This window comes from Juglans regia, chromosome 15 (assembly GCF_001411555.2).
Source record: "Juglans regia cultivar Chandler chromosome 15, Walnut 2.0, whole genome shotgun sequence".
NCBI classification, from domain to species: Eukaryota; Viridiplantae; Streptophyta; class Magnoliopsida; order Fagales; family Juglandaceae; genus Juglans; species Juglans regia.
In genome coordinates this window covers 12,634,436-12,651,771 of record NC_049915.1, presented here as the reverse complement: position 1 = coordinate 12,651,771, position 17,336 = coordinate 12,634,436, and the positions used below count along the sequence as shown (strand labels likewise).

The 17,336-nt window shown below is 33.9% G+C and overlaps 1 protein-coding gene across 1 annotated transcript; it reads right to left on the bottom strand.

The window, feature by feature from the left end:
* Nucleotides 1-3,006: 3,006 nt before the first annotated feature.
* On the bottom strand, nt 3,007-13,735 carry LOC109012203 (alpha-galactosidase-like). The gene is made up of 16 exons (XM_018993729.2): nt 13,649-13,735; nt 13,338-13,547; nt 10,635-10,693; nt 10,470-10,526; nt 10,341-10,375; nt 9,459-9,562; nt 9,278-9,353; nt 9,098-9,156; nt 8,935-9,000; nt 5,596-5,679; nt 4,811-4,875; nt 4,634-4,716; nt 4,071-4,161; nt 3,940-3,989; nt 3,372-3,512; nt 3,007-3,268 (listed from the first exon to the last, which is right to left on the bottom strand). Coding segments are annotated over exons 1-16 (1,269 nt in total). The 5' UTR covers nt 13,651-13,735; the 3' UTR covers nt 3,007-3,181.
* Between the last annotated feature and the right edge of the window lie 3,601 nt (nt 13,736-17,336).

The window sequence follows — 17,336 nt, the reverse complement described above, 5'->3', positions numbered from 1 at the left end:
TTCAATGTCATACTTCTCACTCTACTCTTGGACCTAGTTTTCATTGAATGCAAAGTCTCATAAGCTGCTATTACATTATCTAATATCAGCATCCCTGGTATAAAAGCACTCTGGTTCTTTGAAATGGTGTCATTTAGCATTAACTTGAATATATTTGCAAGTGTCTTGGCTATAAGTTTATACAAGACATTACATAAGCTTATTGGTCTATAGTCTCCTACTTTTTTTGGTTCTAGGCCTTTGGGATCAAAGTGACACGGGTTAAATTTACAGATTTATCTAATTCACCCCCATTCACACACATTGTCACCCACTATGCTCCAAAAAGATTGATAAAAGTAGGCCTCATACATGTCAGGACTAGTAGATTTGAAGGGTCTCATTTGCTTTAGTGTTTCCTCTACCTCTTCCTTGGTGAAACTTTTTTCTAACTCATCATTCATGTTGATTGTAACTCAAGCTTCAATAGGTTGCACACCTTATGTTATTTGTCTACTTGTGGGAGCTTCTGTTCTGTATACCTCTACATAATGTTGTCTGAAAGTCTCAACAATCTCGTCATTTTCAACTTTCATATCTGAGTTTGAATCCATTACTATGAGGATTTGGTTCTTCTTTGATTAATACACATATGGAAGAACCTTGTATTTTTATCCCCCAATGAATACCAGTTCTTCTTTGCCCTTTGTTTCCACCTTGTATCCTCTTGCTCCAATAAAACCCCACCTTCCTACTATAGCTTCTTCAACTCTTTAGTATTATTATAAGGCCCCTCAATATCTTGTAGCTCTTTTATTTTATCAGTCAGCTACTCAATATTATGGCTTCTCTCTCTGTCCTTCCTTCTGAAGCTTCTTATAAGTTAGCCATTGCATACTTTCAGCAAGTTTTGCATTTGTCTCATAGGCTTCACAAAATAACTCTTTTCAGACCACACTTCTTTTATCATTTTTTTACAATCTTCTTCCCTTGTCCATCTGGCCTCAAATTTAATGGAGTGTTGCCTTTTAGTCTGCTTCCTATTTTCCTTAGTCGCTGATAACACCACTAGTTTATTATCTGAGCTTCATGCTGTTAAACCTTCCACTTTGACTCTTTTGAACAGATTGATCCACTCATTGCTTGCCACAAATCTGTCGAGTCTCTCTTTTGTAAAAGTATGGTCTGCGTGTTTATTACTCCATGTCAATGGATTTCTCGTAAAACTGAGTGATTAACTTTTCTGCTCTTTCCACCCTTCTCATCCTGGGACAACACTTCATTAAAATCACTAGCTACACACATGCTATCTCATCTGCTAGTTTTAGTTTTGTCAGTAATTCCCATGATTCTTATATCTTTCTTGCTTCAAGATACCCATAAAAGCATGTGAACCACTTGGCTCTATCTCTCCCTTCATTAACTTTTGCACTAAACTCTGAACTTCTACCTCGTTTTCATTCTCCCCAAAAAAAGCTAGGCCACCTCTCTTGCCAATTGGATTGACAGCCAAGCACCCCTTCATACCCAACCTTCTCTTGAAAATCTCAACTCTCGCTGCTTTTATTAGAATTTCAATGAGAAACACTACTCTGGGTTTCTTCTCTTTCACCAAATGGTAAAGGTCTTGAACTGTCTGAGGGTTCCCAAGCCCTCAGCAATTTCCAAGCTCTTGGCAGTTCCAACTTAGGAGATTCGTAATGATTGGCAGGGCTGCATGACAGCCTCCGCCACTAAATCTTTTGTTTGATCAACCACTACTTCACACCCTTTTTTGCCTTTTTCTCACTCCCTAACCACATATCATCCTTCACTTCACTTCACTAACAACTACTCTATTTTGCAATTTCACAAGAGCAGTAGGCTCACCTGTAGAGGGTCTCCCACGGGCTCTTCTCTTCCAGCTGCTAGTATTCCCCTCCTTGGCCATTCTAATGCTCCTTAGATTAACTTGCATTTATTAATCTCTGATGGTTAGTTCTGCATCTTCCTCCTCTCTCATCCTTGTAATTTCAATGGGATTGTGAGCATTGCTAATGGGATCTTGTCTTCTAACCAAAACCTCCCCCTTCATCCCTTCTCCTATCACCTCCCTCCCGCTCTCTTTTACCTTCCCTTCCTCACCTGTCTTCCCATCATTCTTTCTACTATTTACTTTGTTTCTCTCACCTATCTATTTTTCTTCTATTCATTGGAGGAGCTTTGAGCCATGTTCCAAATTGTGTAGTAGTTTCATTTCCAAGATCTCCTCCCAAACAACCATGCTTATCATGCAATATACATCCACACTGAAAGCAGAGTTTAGGTAACTTCTCATATTTGAATGGAATCCACATCCCCATTCCATTGAATGTCATGGTTCTTCCTCTAGGCCTTCATCAACGCACACTCCACTTTGACCCTTAAACATAGACCCCATGCCACATTATCATCCTAAACATCCACTTCAAATACCTTCCCAATCGAGCCACCAGTCTGCCCACCCAACTATCTGTTCATAGCACCCAGTGGGAGATTATGCATCTGGATCCAAAATTTCTCTTGAATGAAATCCATTCAGTAAATCTGAGTTGATCCATCAAAGATTTTAGAACAAATAGGTAGTTATCAAATAACCAAGGGCACCCATTGAGCACCCTATTCTTATCTTCCTGATTCACAAAAGTAACCATGAAACAATTAGCTCCCATCTCATGAAAAACCAACGGTTTACTTACCCTCCAAATTTTCTCTATCATCGATCTTATAACTTCCTTTCCTACTGATCTCTCTGAGCAGATTTTCTCCACCAAGCTTCTCTCCCCCTTTTCCTTCCAGACTTCCTGTTCACTTGAATGTATCTCTATCGGCTTAATTTCTTCTTCACTCAGCTTCAATCTATCCCAGATCTCTTCTAAATCCTCCATTCTCCCTTTCTCCGGCCACCATAGTGAGCGATAGGCTAACTAACTTCTCCTCTGCCGCTTTCTAAAAAGTACTAGAAAGAAGACTACCATTGCATTTTAAATTGAAGAATCATTAGATGTTAATAAGTGGTTGGAGGGGGTAAAACTAAGTTTTATAGGTGCTCCGAAATGGAAAGCTCCACTACGTGTAATTGAATTTGTTGAGCCATGAAATAATAATACAAAAATAGAAATTACAAATCTTGTTCAAATATTATTGAATGTGAAGCCTTCAGTTCTCTTGGGCAATCATAGCTTTATTGTGGATTTAAAACGTACATTCGACAAGCATGAGACTCAAGATCGGCAAAGAGTTGTCCGTCCACTAATGACTCTGTTGATTGCTGCACAATTCATCAAACAACCTATTGATAACACTATTCAAGAATACAATCTTTTTTTATACGTCATATGTTACAATATGTGAGTGAATTATATGTATCTTACCTCCCATAAATCACATGCACTAACCACTGTTGTTGATTTAAGGCCAATGTTAGACCAATTAGCAGAAACCTTAGCATTTGATGGCCCTCTATTCCACAGAACTACAGCTACCTTGCCATCACTGAGAGGACCAGCCCAAACCTACATTTTTTATTTAGAAATAAATATGTAAAAGTAATTTTTAAGAAAAATATTTGGTCTACACACAAATTTTATACAATAAAGTTTGCACGCTAACGTGGTTTAGTGTAATCCATCATATTATAAAACTCTTGTTATTATAAGACAAATTTTGACGTATTACATTAAGACCCGTCAGCTAATAAACTAATTCCGTATATAAAATTTGTGTGTAGACTTAATATTTCTCTATGTTTAATGCTTGTTTTAATTTGGAACTTCAACTATATGGATAGAGTATTGATTGATCAAATCTAACATTCAAAACATATATATTCACTAATTAATTGGGTTTTTAATAATATTATTCTTAAGTAATTTTGGAATTGATGGGAAAACATGGACTTTTTATGAGATAAAAAGAGAAAAGAAGATTAAAAACATTTACCTCCAGATCCCCATCCTTCTTGACTTTTTTCCCTTGAACTCCCAATTTGTCTGTCCAAAAGTAGTACTAATGATAAGCAATTTGAAATTTTCCTAATTTCTAATGGCATGCATTATATCAATATTAATTACCTTGACTGACTGCAATAACTTCTTCATTGCTGAGTAATTCTAATGTCACATTGTCCATTGCTCGAATGTCGCACCCAATCAACAAAGGAGCCTATGCACATGAAAATACTAATTAATAAATAGTATTTTTCAAAGTCATAAGTTTAATTTACACCATCAAAATACTAATTAATAAATAGTATTAGCTAAAAGCTCGAGAAAAATAGTTACATAAAGTGAATCTCACAATATTTATTATGTATTTAATGTTGTCCGAGCAAATCATTCGAACAACTAAAATACTGAGAGGTCTAGTACTTTATATATCTACGTCTCTCATGCTCCTACATCTCTCATCCTCTAGGGCCTGGAGTTCGAACAAGAACTCTATGGAATCGAAATTCCAGAACCTTTACTCTCAAACTAGCAAAAAAATTACAATGTGTACTTTTCTATCAACATCTGACCGTCAAGATTGTGTCACGTTACGAATTTAATTTTGACAATGATGCCATTTATGAACTTGTGAAAGTTGAAAAATGTAATAAGTCTGTTTTAATAATTCATGATATCATGTCATTTACCTTGGCTATTGCCCAAATGCTAAAATGAGCACGATACTCCTCTGTTGTCATGCCTCCATTTCCAACTTCAAGCATGTCCGGATCTGACACCAATTAATTAGATCAGGAAGATTAGCAATTAATCTATTTTAATTCACACATATAATAAAGAAGATGAAAATAGGGTTTGTTAATTACCATTCCACCCTCCAGGTCCAGCATAAGATGCCCATTTGTCATTTTGATCGGCACGTGATGTCATGCTAATAATTAGAAATAAGTAAAAATCATATTAATTTTCCTTAAAGAGTCATTGAAATATATAAGAACAAACAGCATAGACTCATTCCATTGCTTAAGGCATTCTACACAAATATGAAAATTGCCTATGAATCAATCTATCATTTATGACAATTATAACTAATACTAAGAATTATTACCCGTTTTGCAATAAGTTGCAATTAATTACATTATATTTTGGCCAATTGATCTAATTTCAATAATTCTTATTCTTTACATTTCTTTCCCGCGGCTAGGCCTGTGGTAGGTATCTGGTTCAATATAGGTTTGTCTATCTAGGACTCGATCTAGGTGCCAGTCCATAACGATCAAAGTCGAATCATGAGCTTAGATTTTCATATAGAATTTTTGATTATTAAATAATGATGTGATGATGATGATGATGAGATTTATTAACCAGGTGTTTTATACAAATTATTAATTTTAAGATGTTTAATAGAACTTTTTTTAAAGAGCCTGCATATATAGAACAACTTAACAATGAAAGAACTTTTGAAATGATTAATGCATTATCTATTTCAAGCCACGTTGTTAATACCAATGCTGACAAAATAATTAGTAAGGAGAAATTTACACTTTACAAAACCTCTAATTGAAACTAAAAAAAGAAAAAAAATACCAAGACTAGAAGGTTGTGTTTGGCAAAAATGGTGAGAAAAAGAACATTATAATCAGCATCTTACCTTTCCCACTTATCTTCGATGTCACCTGTTGTTCTCCAGCTATTTCCTATTTCTGCAGCCCAAGTGGCTGGGTCTTCTTCTCCCCTAAAATATTGAAACCAGCCATTTACTTCCATATATTCACTTCAATGTTAAGCAGGGGAACAATAACTAATAAGAAATTATATTTGTAGTCGTTGAATGCACAAGCACTGTGCAATTTCTTTGATAAAATTAATTTTTTAATAGTGAATTTCATTCTTTTGCAAAACGATTTTGTGGCACTGATGCACTTTACGATTGCATATAGCATTACTCATAATTGTTCGGTTGCATGTGGAAACTGGTCATAGAGTAGGAAATCGAGAAACAGAGAGTTTGCTCGACTGTAGCTCAACCTAGATCTCGAGCGAAGCTCAACCCATGAGTTCGCTAGAAGTGTGCTTGACAGTGGGCTCGAGCAATGCTCAACCCCTGAGTTTGCTCGAGTCTCGCGCGACATCGAGCTCAAGCGAGATTTAAACCCTAGTGTTCACTCGAGCTACACTCGACACACCGCTTGGGCCAATGTTGATTGGTTGTTCGTTTGAGGCACGCTTGACATGCCGCTCTAGCGAATAATCCAATTTTTGTCAGATTAGGGTTTCCAGCACCGTTTTTATTTATATGTCATATTTTGACTTTATTGTATACAATTTTTAGCATATTTTCTTATTAAACAATAGTCAAGTGAGTGAATATTGTGTGAGAGAGCAAAACCCTAGAGAGAGTGAGTTGTGATTAAGTGATTGTAATCTCCTCTGGTTAATAGGATTTCTACAACAATGTGGACGTAGGCAAATTGTCAAATCATGTAAATTGTGTGTCATGAGTGTACTTGATCATGCTTACTTTTATTTGTTTGCCATTGTTGGTGTGTGTGTGTTTTGCACAACAACTCGTATCAAGAGCCAAGGTTGGATCTGAAGGAAAATGATGGTTGGAGACAAAGTGAAAGCACTCGGGATGGAGAAGTTTGACAAAACTGATTTTGGTTACTGGAAAATAAAGATCGAAGACTATCTCTATGGGAAGAGGCTCCTTCTTTCACTGTTGGGAAAGAAGAGCATGAATGATGCTGAGTGGACCCTGTTAGATCGACAGGTTCTAGGCATTGCTCATCTGACCTTGTCAAAAACAGTGGCACACAATGTCAGTAAAGAGAGAACCATGACGGATCCCATGGTAGCTTTGTCAGGTGTGTATGAAAATCTATCGGCAAATAACTAAGTGCACCTGATGAAGAAGTTGTTCAATCTAAGGATGTCTGAAGGTATGTCTGTGGCCCAACACTTGAATGAATTCAATACGATCACAAATCAATTGTCTTATGTAGACATTGAGTTTGGTGATGAGATCAGAGCATTGATCTGTTGGCATCACTGCCAAATAGTTGGGAGGCCATGAAGATGGTTGTGAATAGTTTAGCCAGCAAGATGAAACTAAACTACGAGACGTATGTGACATGATCCTTGTTGAAGAGATACGTAGAAGAGAACTCACTTCTCGGGTTTGGAATTTGCCCTAATTGTTGACAATTGGGGCAGAGGACATGACAGGTCAACCTTCAAGAACAAGGGGAAGAGCAAGATGAGATCTGGGCAGCAGATTATGTGCTAGAGTTGTGGCAAGCCTGGCAACATCAAGAGAAACTGCAGGAATCAAGAAAGTGCTAAGGATGATGTGGTGAATATAGTGGTTGAAGAAATACATGATGCCCTAACTCTTGCAATGCACAGTCCGATTGATGATTAGGTGTTGGATTCAGGGGTTTCATTCTATAGCACCTCACATCGAGAGATCATGTAGAATTATGTTACTGGTAATTTTGGAAAGATGTATGTAGCTGATGGTGAATCACTGGATGTAGTGGGAGTGGGTGATGTACATATCACACTTCCAAACAGGATCGTGTTGACTTTACAACAAGTTAGACACATTCCAAATCTGAAGAAAAACCTGATCTCTATGGGACAGCTTGATGACAGTGGTTATTCAGTACCATTCTCTGATGAGCTTGGAAGATCACTAAAATTGCGTTGGTTTTAGCGCATAGTAAGAAATCTAACTCTTTATATTTAATATCAGGGTTTAGTGATATGCAAGGAAATATAAGAGTGCAAAAGGGCAGGCTTGATCGAGCGAAACATATGAGGAAGCCAAAAGGAGTTAGCTTTTTCGTTCCTCATCTAAGCTTGGGGAAGTTGGCAAAGGGTGTCAAGATCGGTTAGAGACCGGATACTCCTAATGCAGTGGGAGTTGTGAGTTGCCCAATGAATGTGCTGACTAAGGGCAATGTACGTGGAAGATTAAAGTCGAGCTCAAAGGAACTGTGAATTGCAGAGGTGAAAGGGCTTGGCTAGGAACAATAGCTGCATGTGAAGAACTAGTCTCCAAGTGTGAGATTGTTGGGTTACATGTGGAGACTGGTTAGCGAGCAGAAATTCAATAAACAAAGAGTTCACTCGACTGTAGCTCGACCTAGCACTCGAGTGAAACTCAACCAATGAGTTCACTCGAGTTTCGCGCGACATCGTGCTCGAGCGAGATATAAATCCTAGTGTTCACTCGAGTTGCGCTTGACACACCGCTTGAGCCAATGTTGATTGGTTATTCGCTTGAGGCGCGCTCAGCACGCCGCTCAAGCAAAGGACCCAGTTTTTGCCAAATTAGGGTTTCGAGCGTCGTTTCTATTTATATGTCATATTTTGACTTTATTTTGTATGATTTTCAACATATTTTCAGAGTGAACAATAGTCAAGTGAGTGCATATTGTGTGAGAGAGCAAAAGTCCTAGAGAGAGAGTTGTGATTAAGTGATTGTAATCTCTTCTGGTTAATAAGATTTCTGCAGTTCTGTAGACGAAGGCAAATTGTCGAACCACGTAAATTTTGTGTCGTGAGTGTGCTTGATCGTGCTTGCTTTTATTTGTTTGCCATTATTGGTATGTGGGTGTTTTGCAGAACAATACCTAATTGGCTAGGTCTTAGCTTCTCTTGCAATACTATTTTTCTAAATGGCAATTGTTGCTTGTTAGGCATTTCAAATCAAGAGCAATGTTAGGTATAAGTCTAAAATGTTCAAGTCTTGCGCAGACCCTTCGTAAAAATAGTAGATCCCACTTTAAAAAAATATATTTTTTTTACATTTTTTTTATAGTGGGATCTATTGTTCTACAAAGAGACTGCACGTGACTTATACAAATCATTACTCTAAAATCAATGATCCTGAATTTTTGTACTACCGTTATCTCTGGTACCAGTTGCTTCCCAAAAACATAGAGCTTGATACAAACAAAAAAACTCTAAATTATCTACTCACCATTCACAAAGAGAAAAGAAGATGGATCTCCCAGAATTCAATAAAGCTTGGCTCATTTTTGGGTACCTGTTGCAACATCGGTTGAGAATGCCTTAATATAATTTATAAACTAACTAAAATCATGTGTACATTATATAGAATGACAATTGCTAGCTAATGGTACCTTTCCTTTGGACTTGTGCCATCATTGTTGCAATTATCATACTTCAAGTAGTCAATACCCTATCATGTGTAAGATAAATTTCCAGTTATTAGTATCTCAAAATGGCACAAGTTAATATTTTTTATAGCTAATAAACCCTCAAAAACAAAATAAAATAAAATAAAAATAAATAAATGTTACCCAAGAAGCAAAAGTTTTTGCATCTTGTTCCTCATGGCCTAGGGATCCAGGCATAGTCTTACTACAAGTTTGAGTTCTACAAAGAATATCAAGAAATAAATTGAGTACTGATAAAGCTGGTATAGACTAGAATTAATTAAGATCATTCTGGCATGCAAATGAGCAAACATTAATTTGATACCCAGCATCAGAGTAAATCCCAAGCTTCAACCCTTTGCTATGGACATAATCTGCTAATGCCTTGATTCCAGATGGAAATGTTGAAGCTTTTGGCACCAAATTTCCCTGCCATAATTCAATTTTATGATTATATATATATATATATATATATATTTCCAGTACTTAGGTCATGTAATCTATAAACAAATTATTGAAAAATAAATGCAAAATATATACACATTATAATTAATTTTTATTTATTTGTTCACAAATGCATCCACTTATTGAGGAGAGGACTCTACTTAAGATCGTATGTAGAAAATAATTTCACTACAAGATAATTGTTTATTTGTGACCAGTTAATTCCAGCGAAATGACTATTTACAGCTAAAATAAGTCTATTTTAGTCACAAATAGTCTTTTCGCCACAAACAAATAGCCACAAAAATCTGTTTTTCTTGTAGTAAAAATTCTTGACTATATAGCATATGCATAGAGGGAACTGTTTGCTATGTTTACACATGTTCATGAGAATGAGTTTTGTCTTAGCTAAACGTAAATTCAAAATTCAATTCAGAATAAAACTGAGGGCTGGTTTAGATTCAGAGATGAAATGAGATAGTTTTAGATGAAAGATGAAAGTTGAAAAAAATATTGTTAGAATATTATATTTTAATTATTATTATTGTTTTGAAATTTGAAAAAATTGAATTATTTATTATATTTTATGTGAGAATATGGGAAAGTTATAATGATGAGATAAGATGAAACAGTTTTTGAATCCAAACGGGACCTGAATGATGCGCGCATCAGTTGGTAAAATCACTTTTACAAGATTCATTTATATATAGAACGTACGATCGAGTAATTAATTCTCATGTATATATAGAAGAGATATATATACCTGAGAGTCTCTATTAAGTTCAGCCCAGCAATCATCTAAAAGATATTGAAAATGGTAGAGGGTTAGCTTAATCGTAATTTGTACTACAGATCGAGTTGCTAAAAATACAGAAATTCGTCGACGCCTTACCTAGATTTATGTACTCGTATCCTATTGCGGCGAGTCCCGACGACACCATTGCATCCGCTGTAGCCAGAGAGTTTGCAGCACAAAGCTAGCTATGTGAGGAACTTCAAAGTCTAGTTTTCCCAAACAAATATATATTGATGTAGGTCATTATGAGTACTAAATTACCTGTTTCTCTAATCAATTTCTCCTCAATTTGACAGTGAAAGTGGTTCCAACTATTCCATCTGATCAACATATAAACTTCATAATGAATCGGCTAATTTACTTGTAAATATGATCAAGTTGATGACAATTGACAAAGAAAAACTAAAGTGTCATTAATCAAGTGTTTCAACTTTGATGGTAATGAAATTATAGGTTGTGTACCAAGGAATGCTAATTTAGTAGCTTACAAGTTAGGATCAAATCATACTTTCAAGTTTTTGTTCAGAATTTATGAGAATTTCAAATTCGAGTAAGAGGAAGATAGACAAATGAAACGAGCCCTACAGTGTATACGCGGGTTAATGTTGTTTATGCAAATTTTCTCGAACAACATAAGGTCTCGTTTGAATAGTGAGATTAGATGAGATGATTTTAGATGAGTTGAATAAACTATTATTAGAATATTATATTTTATATGAAAATTTGAAAAAGTTAGAATGATGAGATAAGATGAGATAGTTTCTGAATCCAAACCAGCCCTAAATATTTAATAAGAATAAAGCTAGCATGTTGCCCCAATTATACCGCTCAGTTTGACCGTTTGCCAAAATTTTTTTATTTTTTTTACTTAGTAATTAAGAAAGTGATTTTAAGTGTATTAGAATTTTTTTTTATTTAAAATATTTAAATATATGAAAAAATGTGAAAAGAAAAATGAAGATAAAAATAGAAACTAAAAATTAAAATACGGTACATTTGAGCGGGCTACTCTGGACGGCAGAGTAGTCCGACTCATTTAATAAATATTGTAAGACCCAATTCATGGTCGATCTCTCTCACCTAAGCCCTCAAGTTAGGATAAAAATTTAAGAATATCTTGCCAACTAGTACGTTAAGAACATGGTGGCTCGCTAGCTGTTATTCGATCGTACGTACATTTAATAAATCAACTTCTTTAATTTAGTGGTTTTTTTATTGATCATGACCTAATTGATCTTACTCTATTAATATTATAGTGTCTTAGCTTGTTTCACTTAATTGGCCATTTTGCCAACTGCCAAGCATAAAATCAACTTCAATAATTAAATTAAGGAAAAATAAATCATGAGGATTAGTGTAACCTAATCTATTTGGTCATGATCAGTCTTTATATATGACTTTGAACCAAAAGACAGTACATTATTTTATGAGGGAATATTTAAAGGTATCTTTGCATGCATTTCTTTATTGCGGGGGAAGGGTTGGTGTTGGGAACCTTGTCGGCTGGGGTTTATCCTAACCACTTGGTAGTTGTTGGTGGAATCATGTAAGCACTCGTTAAATGCATGCGCGTGATATTATGTCGGCATTAAAACAAAATGGTTATTATTATTTTCTTCTAGAAACAAATGATGTGGTAGACACGACACGGTACTAAAGAAAGAGAAAGATCGATATATATCGAGGAGAGAAAATATATTTATAATTGTGAATTGTATCATCATCACGTAATCGTTTTGAAAAAAATGAATAAAATATAAAATTCACATGAAGAAAAAAATTATTTTTTTAATAGCAGACTCTACTATTCTTTAAAATAATTATGATGTATTTACACGTACTTCACGGCTGTATGTAAAATTACTCTATATAAAATAGTCATATAATATTTATTGATTATTTAATGTTATTTGAGAAATTCATTTAGACAACCATAATTAAGTATCATGGGTCTTGTTTTATGTATATTAACTATAAGAAAAATAAGTATTTGTAACAGATTATTTACGACAATAACGATTATTTGTGATAAAATAGACTCATTTTGATAAGAAATAATCATTTTTACTAAAAATAACTTGTCACAATAGATAATTAGGTTTTAGAATTAAGACAAGAACAACCTAGTTTTTTTTGTCCTGAAATGAAACGTCTGATATGAAATCTGGATGCTTTAGAGTCTCTAGCTGAGCTTTTAAGTTTAGAGTAAGAGAGATCATATGAGGTTGGTCCTCTGATATATAGTGGACATGCATATAATCTATCCTTAGCAATAGACACATATAAAATATGAAAAATAAAGAATTGACAACTGGATTAATATACTGATCAGTATTTTTTTTTTTATAGGATATACCGATGAGTATTAAATATATATATATATATATATATAAATAATACTGGATACGATCTTGGAATATGTAACTTATTTTGAAAAAAAATGAAGTTTATAATTAAAAAATTAAAAAAATAATTTTTTTATGTGGGTCCTAACTTTATCCAATTTTTTCAAAAGATATACGTGGGACCCTTTGTGGACTACAAATACCCTTTGTGCAGACCCTATATCTACAAATATCATTTATATATATATATATATATAATGGTTTTTGTGGGCTACTAATTTGATATCAAGAATTTATACTCAGACCCCTAAAACTCATATTACTGATCATGGATGTGCCAGATTCACAGTGCATCATCATCATAAGCTTAAACTACATGCATCTCATTCAAACCAGTTATAAACTGGCCATCTGAAAGAACATTAACTCTACTGTCAATTATCTGAAGATTTCATCACTGAGCAACTGATCAAAACTAGCAGAAAACAGGGAATCTTGGATGGAACATTTCTTTCAGGTCTATCATGTCTATAGATACAGAGACCAAGAGCAGGATTCTTAATTATTATTTCTTAAGACTAATATATGAAAGGAACGACAGATCATCAAAGGAGCTTACCCCATAGGAGGAGTTTTCCCGAGTCCATTTGCAAGAAGATTACGCGACAGAGTACTGGTGGTTCGGAGCCGAGCAGCAGCCGCGCCGCCACCGCCAGAACCATCATTCAAGAGCAAAAAGATGGATACAAAAGCCACCATAGCTGACCCACCTCTATGAAGAGATAGACAAGCCATATCTTCTTTATTAGCTTCTTCTATATGCAACGCCCTATAATAATTATAAGCTGATCAAATACATGAAGATCAGGAACAAAACGGGAGGTGTTTGATCGTTGATGATGAAGCTCTGATGAATATATATATACATACATATATATAAAAGTAGGAGCTCCGAAAGCTCAGCTAGCTGGAGCCTGGACTGCAAGTCTACCCGAATTCCAAAGTCAATATTGGATTTCTTTTGCTAACGACGCGTAATATAGAATAGTGGCCTATTTTCTTTACTTAATTAATGCGTGTTGGCAGCCAGTACATTGAGAACGAAAATACTAACATCTCGATATTTCATATATTTTAATTTTATTTTACTTAATAAGTAAGAAAGTAATTCTTAATATATTAATATTTTAAAAAATATTTTAAAATAATAAAAAATAAATTTAAAAAAATAAAAAAATAAATTTATGATAGACTGCATACCCAACAATTAATGCTGGACAGTAGCCTAACACTTAACTATTGAGAATGATGTGCACTGACCAGAGGATCACACACATCATTGATCAAATGAGAGTAAAAGATGATCATGACATGCTGGATTAATTGCAAAATCAACACCTGATTCTTGCTTATTTGTATTGCGAATTTGCGAGACTTCATGAGTTCTCCATTTTCGTAAAATTAATATCTAATTTTTACGTTTTTTGTAATTCGAGGCCACTATCAACATCTCATTTGAAAATTAAAGGGAGGGTGATTACATGGAATCATTATGTCACGTGTCAACTTTTGATTAGCTGACATGATTATTGATGCTACATGTTAACCGGTTAGAGACCGATGCGTAGCCCGTAATTAGTTTTCTAACTAGAGATTGACGTAAATTTCAAATTGTAAAAATGTGAAAAGTCAAGTATCAATTTTGTAAAAATTGAAAATTGAGGCATTGAATTGCAAAAAGGTGAAAAATCTAGATATTGATTTTGCAATTAACCCACTAATATATGAGAAGTGATCGATAAGTCTATAAAGAAAGGAAAATAATTTACTTACAAAGTGATTATATAAAAATAAATTTATAAATTGATGTGACTTGATACGGTACGTTAGATCGTAAGGTTACTTTTATTATAAAGTAGATCTAACAGATTTTATAAAATCACATCAATTTATGAGTTTATTTTATGTAATTTTTTTATATCTGTAATAGTTCTTAAAAACTTTACAATCATAATTTTGAGTTATATTAATTTGTAAGTTTCCTTGCATAAGAATACCGGGTAATTAAACCAAACGTTTGTCTTAAATCAATAGATTGCTTACTCTTGGAAGTCTTTGTTGGTACGTATATCATATGTAAGAACAAGGGAGACGTAGCCTCATCATCTATGGCAGCTGTTAATTCAAGCAAGCTAATTATTCTTGGTATTGCGGGCACTCGACCGGCAAGACCTTGTACTTTTCTTGGTCGGTTGTAAGTTCATGCTTCGGGGGCATCATCATGATCATCTTAGCAATTGTTTGTACTTTATCTGTACCGTTTGTGAACATCATGTTCATTTTTTTTTTATTTTTAAATCAAGCATATTATAAAATAAAGACACGATTACAAGAGTTTAGGGTGAATCTTTTATATTGTTAATATACAAAAAAATCGATCTTGAAAACTTATTTAGGAGTAGACATCTAAAAACGAGATTGGTTATTGTTCATTGCGTCACTGAATGGGCATATCGATTTTAAGAACGATAAATTATTTTTAGTTTCCATCGTTGATGATGACGGAGGGAACGTTATGTTTACTTAATTATTTCTTATCTATCTTGCATTTCACAAAATCCCAAAAATAAATATTAATCTCGTAAACATTTTTTTAATGAGATTTACTACTTAATTCGAAAAATCTCAATAAAAATGTGTTACATCTTTTGAATGGCGCCCCATTACTTTTCTCAAAATTCCAAATTCAAAATTAACGTGTCCTAACCATGTAAAGATTAGCAACTAGATCAGCACTCATTGGTCAATTTTCCTAGATGATCATAATTAAATACTATAGTTATAAAGAAATTTTATAAAAATAAATTCATAAATTGATGTAATTTTAAGTGATACGTTATATCTACTTTACAATTAAAATAACTTTATAATCTCTAGTATTACATTAAACCACATTAATTTATATACTTATTTTTATAGAATTTTTTTATGATTAAAATATTTCTCCTCCTCAATTGTCAATAATATATATGCATTGAATGAGTAGTGATACTATTTTTGAAAGACCGGCCTGCTACGTCTACCGAGAAATCCCACCGAGAGTTTATACCAACAGTGCAAAAAAATTGTTTTGTTTTCCAAACATCTTTTAAACCCTCTTAAACAGTTTAAAAAATAAAATTAAAAAATAAAAAATTCATTAAAAAATACTTTCTTAATCTAAAAAAAAAAAAAAAGAGTACAAATCCTCGATAGGATTTATAGGTGGGAACATCATTTCCCATTTTTGAATATCTAACTCAATAACTTAAATGCATGGGTCAAGCTTTTAAATTACTAGATTGGCACCTAATAAAACAAAAGAATTAGTTTAGAAGAAATATGGCTATTTTTCAAAGCAAACACATTACATCTAATGTTGTATTTCAGAATGCTTTTAATTTGCTTAGAGAGAGATGTCTATTGTGGCAAAACCCCCCTCCTGCTAGAATTAAGTTGAATGTGGATGGGGCATTTTTCCTTTATTTAAATAAGTCTGAATTGGGTGTTGTTTTAAAGGATGATTGTGGTTTTGTTTTACTGGTTGTATGCAGTGTGGTGAATGGAGTTTGTGCAGTAGATACAGTGGAAGCTCTTGCCATTCTCAGGGGATTGCAATTTATTTTTCATATGGCTATCCAAAGCCTTGTAATTGAAAGTGACTTACAAACCATTGTAGTGAGGACTACCCCGAAGGAAGGGAAGAGTGTAACGTCCCGATAGAAATTCGATAAACGAATTTCGTTAGACCTTAGAGACTTCGTAAAAGTTAGAATGGATTTCACAAATCGAGTGATCGATTAGGTTTTAGTCCATTAGCATATTCGGATCTCAATACACTAGGGTGATAGAATTCCTTTTCTATTTTAATTAAGGCACTTATGAGTTTAATTTTACAAAACAAATTGCACCATTAACCTAGTATGAATATTTAAGATTTTATAATCCAATAAAAAATTTCGAGTGATAGTAACCCTTCGGGGGAGCGCTACATGGCATCTGGTTCAAACGTTGCTCAAATCACCATTGTAAGAAAGATTTTATTAAACAATCTGTTATTCCATAATTTGTCAAACAATCTATTATTCCTGACATGTCTATGTAATTATACTCTTGCAAAGCTTGTTGGTGAATGAAGTTGTTTTTATAGGAAAGAAAGGAAAAAAAAAAAAAAGGAGTCAAGCATTATAAGAAATATTTTATCTTTTCTTGCCAATGCTTGAAATTGATTCCTCCAAATTTCTCGAGTGCAATAGATACGTTAGAAGTCATGGTGACAATCTATTAACTAACAAAACAACTCTAGTTTAGCAAAGTAAACTTATACCCTATTGATTGTTACAAGATATACAAATATAAATAATATGTGTATATGCTTTATAAACTAAAGCATAGAGTAAAATTTAGAAAGAGAGAACTAATGTTGAGACACATTGTGATGAAATCTTTTCTTAGGATATAAGTTTGTTACCTCCACATTAAAACATGCACAAGACTTCTTAATAGTATACTTCCAAGATATAACAACGTAGATTCCCACTAATTCTTTTTTGGTGAACGCACAAAAAATTCTCGAACT

Coding starts and splice junctions, on each gene's coding strand:
- LOC109012203 (XM_018993729.2), bottom strand. Junction 10,694..13,337: donor GGGAAAACTCCTCCTATGGG/GTAAGCTCCTTT, acceptor TATGTTGATCAG/ATGGAATAGTTGGAACCACT. Junction 4,876..5,595: donor ATCGAAGATAAGTGGGAAAG/GTAAGATGCTGA, acceptor TCTAATTATTAG/CATGACATCACGTGCCGATC.